The sequence below is a fragment of the Symphalangus syndactylus genome, chromosome 1 (genome assembly GCF_028878055.3).
Source record: "Symphalangus syndactylus isolate Jambi chromosome 1, NHGRI_mSymSyn1-v2.1_pri, whole genome shotgun sequence".
In the NCBI taxonomy this organism is placed as follows: domain Eukaryota; kingdom Metazoa; phylum Chordata; class Mammalia; order Primates; family Hylobatidae; genus Symphalangus; species Symphalangus syndactylus.
In genome coordinates, this window is record NC_072423.2 from 40,893,157 (window position 1) to 40,903,784 (window position 10,628).

General features: G+C 42.7%; 1 protein-coding gene across 3 annotated transcripts in view; it reads right to left on the reverse strand.

Moving 5' to 3' along the window:
• SLC14A1 (solute carrier family 14 member 1 (Kidd blood group)) overlaps positions 1-8,746 on the reverse strand; it is a 28,439-nt gene extending 19,693 nt beyond the window's left edge. The window contains exons 1-5 of one of the 3 annotated variants that reach the window (XM_055233432.2): positions 8,448-8,746; positions 7,734-7,797; positions 5,362-5,507; positions 2,311-2,482; positions 1,576-1,765 (exon numbers count right to left, since the gene is read on the reverse strand). In XM_055233432.2, coding sequence (XP_055089407.1) covers positions 1,576-1,765; positions 2,311-2,482; positions 5,362-5,496 — 497 coding nt within the window. In that variant the 5' untranslated portion in view covers positions 5,497-5,507; positions 7,734-7,797; positions 8,448-8,746. The remainder of the gene's footprint in view (positions 1-1,575; positions 1,766-2,310; positions 2,483-5,361; positions 5,508-7,733; positions 7,798-8,447) is intronic. The other 2 variants (XM_063645409.1, XM_063645418.1) reach the window with 2 other exon arrangements.
• Positions 8,747-10,628: the final 1,882 nt, after the last annotated feature.

The following is a 10,628-nucleotide window of genomic DNA, read 5'->3' on the forward strand; positions in this document are numbered from 1 at the left end:
AGGGCACAGGACCCACTTCCCAAGGGCCTGTCACTCAAGGGCGATGTCTGTAGGGGGATGGGGTAGTAAAGATGATGAAGTGAGTGGGTGAGGCCTAATGCTGGGCTCGAGCAGGAGGTGCTACAGCCAGAGAGCCACACTGCAGGGGCTGGTAAGGGATAGCGTGACAGCTGCTTCTTGGGTTGTTTCTAACTGGGCTAGGAGGCACCATTGCAACAGGCAAGATGATGTCATGTACATTAATCCGGATGAACATTAGAGGTGGAGTTCCCTATTCAAAAGTTCTTTGTCTCCTTTAAGTAATCCTTGAGGGCAAATGGGAGGTGATACAATTTGCAATGGTGCAACTCAGAAACTGGGACTACACATGACAGCGGAGAGCTATGCAGACTTGTCCTCTCAACAACTGACTTGGAGATGTTAATGCTTGAGTTTGATCAGTGGAAAATTAATGGCAACATCTACAAATTGTGGAATGCCATAGTTAAAGCCACAGGAAGACATATATTTACTTAAAACAGAGGATTTCCATTTTAGTGCAGTCTTTTCAGCCCAGGGAAAGTAAAACATTTGAAACTAACACATATAAATGACTTGTCTTCTAAATAATATCTGACAAAAAATGAGTTGATCATGTTTCATCAGAGCAAAATAATAAAGGAATATTCAGTATGGCACAATTATAGACTCCATTCCCAAACTGAGGAGACCTTTTCTTGGCATGCATTGGAATAGAGTTTAACCTAAGCTATAAAATCCCCTTCTACAGGGAGCAAATCAGACTCCTTGAAATTGATAGAAAAGTGGAGCATTTGCTAACTCTCTCCCCATGGATCTCTTCAGGCAATTTGCAGCTAGCATTACAAGAGCTTAGTTGTGTAATGACCACACTGGGGATTATGCATTGATCCCAGACACCTGGAATACTGGTTCTCTCCCTAAAGGAACTGGCTAGTGGGGAGCTATCTACTGCCCTGGTGAGAGTCAGCTCATCACTTCTTCAATGACAGATCAATTTATAAAGTGTGTGCTATTTTTAATCTAATGAATATATCAGAAGACTCACTAAGGCTTCTTAAGTCAGAATCCACTTAGTTGGAATTCATGGTTATTCTTTTCTCCAGGAGCTGAGCTGACCTTTGCACTGTCTATGAAGAATGAGTTTCCTAAACTCATCATAGCAACAAGATATAATGGGGGTTATTAAGCCACTAAAACTTTTTCTGAATTCATATGCACTTTTTCCCAAATAGAATGCTGATGGCAAATAATTTTATCAATCATTAAAGAAGATCCCTTCAGAACCTCTCCAGGGAGTTACTTGTAGCTTAGTCCTGGTTAGCACGTAATGCCACAAGAATCTGGCATCATTTAGACCAGCCACTTATTCAGATATCAAGAGCAAGAGACTGTAACCGATTCCCTGACCTCTGACTAAAAACAAATATAAAGAGTTCTGTGGACTAAAGGTTGTTTATCCTGGGAAGGATGTGGTTTTATCATGTTGCCCACAGCAACTGGTCAGCCCCTGTGTCTTAGAAGGGAGCTGAGAAGGCTTGGAAAGGGTACACCTACCTGTCCTGGCTGAGCAAGAGGGCCATCAGAGTGGAGACCACTGTTCCCAGCCAGCCAGTGAGAGCCCACCAGGGGTTCTGAACAAGAAGTCCTACCAGAATCAGGATTCCACTGATGGGGTTGTTGACGAACACCACTTGGGATATGCCCCGAAGAATCCAGTCAATGAACTGGAGCACCACGGGTTTGTCTGGAAGGGATGAGGTAAAGCAGAGCTGAGGAAGCTGCCAAGTGATACTCCTCAACCACAGGCCCACCCTGAGCAAAATCAGCAAAACCTCCTGGAAGTGAAACATTTTTGATATTTCTTTAATATTTCTCTCTGAACCCATTGTCGCTTTAGTGGCACCCAGATCCCTGAAAGCATCTATCTACTGTATGCGTAACCCACACTGCCCCTCCTAGAATCTAAGCTCTTGAAAGCATCTAATGCACTTATTATCATGCTTATAGGTATAAACTCTGAAGCCAAAGGAATAAATTTAAGTTTTAAGTACTGAAACTACAGGATGAAGCCAGGTGCCCTCTAATACGAGCTGGGCCCTGGCTACTGTCTCCATAAGAAAAAAAAAATGGAGAGGTTTGCAGGTTAAAAGATAAAAAGTAGAAAAATGGCGAGTAAAGAGATCTATAAAAAGTTGGAGAATATAACTAAAGATATAAGTAGAAGTACCAGGAAACCATTTCCCCCAAAGCTACTTCTCCTGTCTCTCCAAAAGATGAAAGGATAAATACCTTTAAGCCAGGTGGCAAGTTCTTTCATGTCACCGGTGACATAGCCAAGAGCTTTGGGGAAGCACCTTCTCCCTTGACATGGCGAAACCTGGTTTTCACCCCTAACCATAGTGGGGCTGTCCACTCTAACCATAGTGGGGCTGTCCTCCATGGCTATCTCTTCCTCTGTCTCCTTGAGGGAAAGACAGAGCTTGTAAGTATCCCTAAGGCAGAGCCCTCCAGATTAGCCAGCTTTGGGCCTGGTTACAGTAGAAGATCTGGACCACTATGTTCCATAGAACTAAGAGAGCACCATTTTCCTTCTGAAACACCACCACAGAGTTTATTAGCCAAACCCAAATCCCACAGTACCTTTGCCATCAGTGTCTCTAATGCTACCATGAGAAGGTTCTGGTCTTTAATTTCATAAGGTACAGTGTCTGTTCCAACAAACATTTACTGAGCACATATTTCTTGCACTTAAGGAGTTCAGTCTAGTTGAGAAGACTGAAAAACAGTTAATGTTAACAGAATGAGTCAAATCACGTAGAAAGCGCTAAAATTAAGTGCTTTAGCTCCATGTTGTCAATTAAGGAGCAAGAAATCAGGTTATGGAATGGCCTGCTCACTAATGCAGGCTGATCGGCTACTTGCCAAGACAGGTAGCCTTTTTAAATTACATTTTTATTTTATAAAAAGTTTTGTTTTTAAAAGATTGAAAGGGAAGAAATCTTTAAAATTTTGTGTGTTGACACGGTCTCCCCACCCTCTGCAAGTCCAAGATTGCTTGAATTTGTCCTTATGTCATGTGACTGCCTCAGATACTCTCTACTTTTGGAATTTGTTATTTAAATATGTAAAACCAGGCAAGAAGGATATTTCATCAAGGTAGAGAACCTGGGAAAGATGGAATTGGACAAAGCTACTGAAAACCAAAGAGCTGCAATCTAAGGATTGTATGATAGAAAAATGTGTAGGGTATAATTATAGGAAACATGTCTCTGGAACATATGAACACTGTAACCATGACTGTGTTCACTATGGGACCATTCACTTCTCATGATAAGTATCTGCAAGAAAGCACCAATATCACCAGAATTTGGTACCTTGAAGACAAAAATGATGATTTCATGGTGCTGATGGTGTAGGTGCAAAAGAATACCAGTGGCATAATCCCAGAGGCAGGCTGAGGGAGGAAGCCAGTGGTAAAACCACCTTGAATGTGCAAGAACATCCAACAGCACAGCCAGGTCAATTGGGAAGCAGGGAAACGCCAAAATCAACAGACCCTGGAAGGCACAATTGTGGAATGTTGAAGCCACAGCCACATAAGACACTACCAAAGAAACACTGAAAGCCCACATAGAGAAACCAGCCTGTCTTCTCTGTGTTGCCAGGCTGTGATCAAATGGTCCTCATGGGTATTTCTGGCCCCATCATTGTTCCATTTACCATAGCTAACAAATAGCAATGAACAGATACTAAGTTACACCTATTAAAAAAAAACTGAACTCTAGCTTTGGCTTCTATTGATCCCAGTAAGGAAATCAATATGGATAATTGATTTATTGTTAGCAATTACATTTCAATTGTATTACCTCACTGCCCAACTAACCATTCTGCTTTTTAAACAATGCTGAACTATTAATCGTTACACAAAAAAGCAGACTTTTATACAATGCATGCCAGACCAAGGTCATTTTATCTCGGTAAAACAATGTTAGACACCAAGATATGTGTGACTTGCAATGAATCTTGGAGGTCAGGAACCAAAATTAAGTCCATATGGAGCTGAGTTGGCTCCATAGTTAAAAAACCGTATGAATAATTAAGCACTTATGAAAAAGTACTTCTATTTCATAATCTAAATGGTGGCTGTCATTTATTTTCAGATTATCTCCCTCTTCACATTTCATAGCTGAAAATATTGCTTGATAAGCCCATGACTCTGCTGCAGTGACCCATTTTCAAAGCAATACCAACTTATGGGAGGCATCAGGCTTCAGCTCAGGCAAGGACAAGCAGCCCAAAGACATAAATGCCTTGAGTTTCTGGAACTGAATCTATAAAACCCTAAGGTGGCAGCATCAAATGAAAACACTCAAGTGGCATTTTCTATCAACTCCCAAAGCAGGAACATGGGCTATTTCAGAATAAATAAATTCATGTTCTCAAAATTCCCAGCATATATTTATTTATTTTAGAGAGCTTGAAATATCCCATCACCTCAGAGATTTTGGAGGTACAGATTCGAAACCTGATAATATAACTGGCCAGACGTGATTGAGAGCCTGAGCGGCCTGAGTCTCCTGTTGAGCCACCTAAAGTTAAGTAAAGATTAAACTAGTTTTCTCCAAATCGACAGCCCAACATATAGAAGACTTATTACCGTTTGCGAATCTAATTTCAACATAATTGGGATGGGTTGTAGGGCTAGGATCTCCTGCAGAGAGGGGTCTTCTCATGACCTGAGCAGACAGTTGCTGCTATTTTGGAGTACCCAGGAACCATTTATTCTGAACAGCTGAACCCTTCTAGAGCCCCTGGGAGCCCTGACTACTTGCTCCAGAAGTCAGGCATGAGAACCACTTAGGAAAAATCCATAACTCAGAGCTGTAGTTTGCCCTAGAATTTTGCCATGCTAAAATGTTTGCATTTCTTAGGGAACTTTAAGAGTCCTCACATCCTAACTGGGAAGACAAGGCAAGGCTACGCAGCCAGGACCTTCTGCTTATGTTCAAACATCTTAGCCCCAGTGAAGCAGGCCATTAATTTCAACTAAGAAGAAGGGACAATAAGTAAAAGGCACTCTAATAAAATAGACACAGGGTAAATGTAAAACTCCAGCTGACTTATCCCCAGCATTTCCATGGCTGTCAAAACTTCTCAGCTCAATGGTCCAGCCTCTAAACCAAGGTGAGCGCCATGGGGCTTTTTGGACCAAGATCCCTGTGCCTTTGGCTTAGCTCACAGCCAACCCCCACTTCCCAGGCTCTGCCCAGAAAAGATACACCAGAATTTGGAGCGGGCTCCCAGTTTCCCCGAGCCAGAGGCTGCATGAAGGAAGCATACCTGTTCCTGCGACCCATCTGCCAGGGCCAAGCTTAGCCGGGTGATGCCTCTGCGCGCTGCTTCACCAAAAGGGTCCTTCCAAACAGGACCATGACGGGCGTCACCAGCGCCGCCAATCAAAGACCGTCCATTCATCCTTACTTTTTCTCAATACATGACAAAGGGCAAAAATATGTGAATCAGCATGACGTGTGCCCTAGCTCTAATGACCACGCAAAAGGCAAGCTGAGGGGGACTGGAGCGCGCCCAGTGGGTTCCTGGTGAGGGAAGGTGTGGCCCCACACGGGAGACCTCTAATGGAGAAGGAGGACTTTGCCTTCCTCAAAGAGCTCTCAGTGGGCAGAAAGACAACCAGCTGACTCTGGAAATTAAATGTTCATTTACTTTGCTTTAAAAAAAATAACAGGAAGCCATCCTACACAGGGACCAATGCCCAGATTTTGTTCTGCTGCGTGTCTCTGCTGTTGGATCTGAGGTCACCTCTCCCAGAGGGGGAGGAGGGGGTTCATGTTCTGACACATTTGGGGGCAGATTGTGAGGGCTGCATCTTGGGGACCAACATCAAAGCAACAGGTTGCACCACAGTAGGTTCCCTTGGCCTTGTTTATGAAACGTGAGAGAAGGATGCATGATGTGGGCTCTGTTTTCTGTAATAAGATACTAGCCATGCTTTGTATGCATTCACAAGCCTTCTTTAAGAGACTCCTAACTGGTATTATTTTTTCCTGTGCCACCACATCCAGCTGTGTTTAATTTATTTTTTTCTTTTTGTAGAGACAAAGTCTCATTGTATTGTCCAGGCTGGTTTTGAATTCCTGGCCTCAAGTGATCCTCCCACCTCAGCCTCCCAAAGCACTGGGATTACAGGCATAAGTCATCATGCCAGGCCAATAACTCTTAAATTTTGAACATCACTTTATTAATAATAAACAGTTTTTAGTTGAATTCCACAAGTGTGGCAGCTTTTTATAAATTTTCTTTTTCCTTTTTAAAACTTCCATTGCATCCAAGAATATCACTCTTTTACCAGAAGTTCCAAAACAGTTGTGTGTGTGGTATTTCTCTTTTTCTCCCCCTGTTGTTTATTCTGTTTTTACTTTCTTCTACTGGCTTGGCCAGAAACCTGAAAACCTACCCTTTACCAGAGTGACTCAGAAAAATCCACAGTTTTGAGAAACACTTCTGACATGTCTCAGGTAAAAATTGTGTGTGTGCTTGCGTGTGTGTATATTTACCTATGGTAAACTGGCTGGCTAGTTCCGCACCACGCTGATGTGCCTGCATGTTGCATTATGAATATTTTTATTTGATAAAGAACAAATGGTTAAGAAACCCAGTGGTAGGGCTCTCGTGTTATATAAAGCTGAAAACAAAGAAATAAACAATGAAGAATGAAAAAAGAGACAAGCAGGGGTTGTCACATTCTCTCAGTGTAGACAGCTTCCCCTTCTGCCCCCGCCTTTCCTCTACCACCCAAATCACACACCTTGGAGAACCCCTTCCTTGAGTTCAACATCAATATTTTCCTAGAACCAAGAGAAATTTGAGAGCTAGGTAGGATTTTAGAGACCACATAGTTCAAGCCTTCATTTTATAGAAGAGAAAACCAAGGGTCAGAGTGGGCACCATCCAGATTCACTCAGTACGTGGCAGGCAGAGTGGGTCTTACGGAATAGGTCAGCTCTGGTGGTTCTTAATTTTTCAGTCTGGGGCCAGGCACGTTAATGCCGCCCAAGGTTCTGTTCAAATCAACAAACAAGTGAAGCAGCACTTTCTGTGTGCTGGAGTATGCAGAGGGGGCTAGGACTCAGCGATGCAGTGGGCACAGACTGTCTTCACGGTCACTTTGAACCAATCTTGGGGTGAGGGTTGAACAACCGCAAAGAAAGAGCTCTGCTATCCCCACTTTCACCCTATGCCCTTGCCAGAAGCAGTTACTCTCTGACAAACAAATGTCTCCCTGTGCCTCAAAGCTGACACATCTACAGCAAGGCTTATGTGTGCTGAAGTTAACATCCCAAGAATATCCTGGAAGCTGCACCTGAAGAGCTTTCCAGCAGAAGTCAAAAAGCACTTTTCATACCCCAGATCACTAGTAAAATGAAGTAGTGCTTAGCATTTTAATACAAGGCAATATCAAGATTTCAATTCAACTAATATCCTCTATTTTATTGCACAAAATAAAATATATTCTATTGCCAGCATGTATTAGAAATTTGTGCAATTGGAGAGACCTGAAGTCTTCAATTTTCCATGCTTCAGCTATTACTTTTAAAAATAATATGAAGTGTTGGATATAGAAGAAAGCATTTAACACTCATGCTCTAGCATAATAAAGAGACTTTTAGCATTGACACTTATTTGGTACTTACTATAATCTTTATTTTAGGTAGTTTTTGATTTTAAGTAGCAGGAGATGCCCAGTTTTCTTTAAAGCTGTAATTGGAAACAAAGAAAATGCTGTCAGATATTCCCGTGTCGTGGTTAAAACACTTCTGTCCTCGGAAAACACTACTCCCAGAAGTCTTGATTCCAGACACCAGAGAGGGCAGCTGCAAGGAAGCTGCCAAATTCGTGGCTTCAGTTGTGACTGACTCGTTCTCCCGATGGGTGCACAAGAACATTCCCTTCAGCATGACAGCACACACACAGGAGTCCATAAATCCATCACTGGAAAGGGCCATTCCCAGTGGCCCACTTTTCTCTTTTGAGTCATGTAGACACTTGCCTTGAACTTATTTCAAGAACACAGCCTGAAACTCCTAATAGTGTTGATTAACTCAGAATCATTGACCACATTGGGTGGACACCTCCCTGCAAACCCTCTTCCACACCAGCTCAGGTGCTGCATGCACCTTGCTTCAGAAATCACAAATAAAGGCATGCCTTTGAGCTTCCAGGAAGAAGCCTGTGGCTTTGGTAAATTGCTTTCTAGTCTACAAGAACTCTGATTTTGCTGCTTCTGATCAATTCCAGTGATATAAAACACTTTCTTCATTAAGAAAAAGAGCAAAACTTAGAACTGTGAAGACAAGCCCCAAATGATGAATAGTTGGACATGAATAGAAACGAGGATGGGTACTTACACCACTCTAGCTGGCTTCCCGGCGGCAGAAGGCAGTGACTGGTAAAGATTTGCCCGCCTCCACGACGAGGGAGAGTGCTTCTCAGGAGACGGTGCTGGAGGGAGGCACCTAACAGTTATATACCCAGAGCCCTGCTCTGCTCTGTGTGTTTGTGGGCTCAGCTTTCTCCTCCCACTTCAGGCATCAATGACAAAGCAACACCAAGGAACTGGTCCCCTGGCTTCAGTACCTGATGTCTCTCTCTCTGTTCTTGACTCAGTACCAACTGCTTTGCCACTGTTTCCATAGCATTCCAAGGTCTTTGACCAGCAATAATCCTACCAAAATGCATCTTTTTCTTCTCCTGTTTCCTCTGGCCCCTACTCATATTTTTGGAAAGATTTACAACTGAAAAGGATCAACACAGTGTCAAACTAAAAACCATGGGGCAGGTTGCTGCCGTGTGGACTCAGAAGCTAAGCGGCTGCTCCTGGGGTGAAATTTTCTTGGACTTGGCACAACTTCTACACAGATGTAAGACTCCAGCAAGGGCCTGAGGGGCTGTTGGGAGGGTGGGGAAGATAAGGTACATGCAAGTTGTTTACTGAAAGCCAGCTGCCTTTTTCCCAGTGAGGAGAAAATAAAAATATCAGTGTTTCCCTGGAATGTCCGTCTTCCCGGGTGAGAATTCTTGGACATACTCTGCTGCCTCTTTAGAAGTCAGGAAGCAAACATTCTATAGCAGGGAAATCTAAAACTGAATTAAAATATCTCCTCCTTCCCCCTTCTTTTTAAATTTCAATTTTGTGGCTTGTTCTGTTATGGCAAAAATCTAACTCAAATGTACTTTTATGAGCACAGAATTTAAAAAACATATGTGTATATATGTATATGTGTGTATATATGTAACATATACATCTATATTACATACATACATGTATATATACACATATTACATATGTGTATATATGTAATATATGTGTGTATATATGTAATATACATACATATATACATATATTTTTTTATATATATATTATATATATGTAATCCCACAGCCAGCCATGCAGATGTCATAGGTCTTCTTTCATCTGGGTCTCCCGCCTGCTTGGATGTGCAGATAGTACTTATCAGCCTTCAGCCAGGTGGCCCGTGGCTGGGAGCTCTCTAGCTCCACCCGCTGGACACTCACCAGACCACAGGGTTCTTGCCGACTTGGGACATCTTTCCTCCAAGTGCCTCCTGAGCAGCTGAAGTAGGGTGTGTATAGGTCTAGGTTCATAATAAGAGTTTTGAGGTTCAGGCAAATCTCCTTCCAACATTTTTTCCCCGGTAAAATAAGGAGAAAATAAGCTCCTAGGGTTTCCCTGAAGGAGAAAAATGAATCCTCAGGAGACAGTGTGAGTGGCCTGCTTTGGGAATGAAAGGACTCATACTAGTGTCTCCACGACTTCCTTATGCAAATGGACCACTATCCCTTATAGAAATAATCATGCTAATGATAGTAATGAGAATAATAACTGCCACAAATGGTTGAGCATTCACAAAAATCCTATACTATTGTCCCCATTTTGTAGATGAGCAATCTGAGGCTCAGAGTTTAAATAACTTGCTCAAAGTCTGATTCAAAGTTTGTACTTTTAACCACTCTAGTGCTGTCCAATATTTCCAACTTCTGCCTGTTTGTTTGCTTTTCATTAATTCCTTCACTCAACTTGGCCATGATGCATATTTATGGACCTCATCCTGAAGCTGCCTCCACATGACACCCATGTAGCCTTCTGCCTCAGTGGCACTGGTCAGGGCTGAAGGTGTGTAGTGACTCTCAGTCCTTCTTGGAAAAACCACCTCCTTCTGTACCCACCCTCCCTCCCTAGCCTTTCTCCTGGTCCCTGTAAAGCCACACCTTAAGTGGGGGTCACAAAATACAGCCTTGCCATATTGTATGCACAAAGCAGCACAAGGCACATGGAATTCCAAGTCAGATAAACCTGAGTTTGAATACTGGCTTTTCTCTGACAAGCTGTATGACCTTAGGCATGTTACAGTTTCTGAGCCTCAGTGTAAAGTGGGGTAACTTTACTTCCTTTATAAAGTTGTGATGAGGGATGACATCTTCAAAGCACCATGCCAAACATGTAGAGGTGCCCCCATTCTGATGTCGGCCCCTCTCAATCAGCACCGGTTTACCTTGGGGATTTCCAA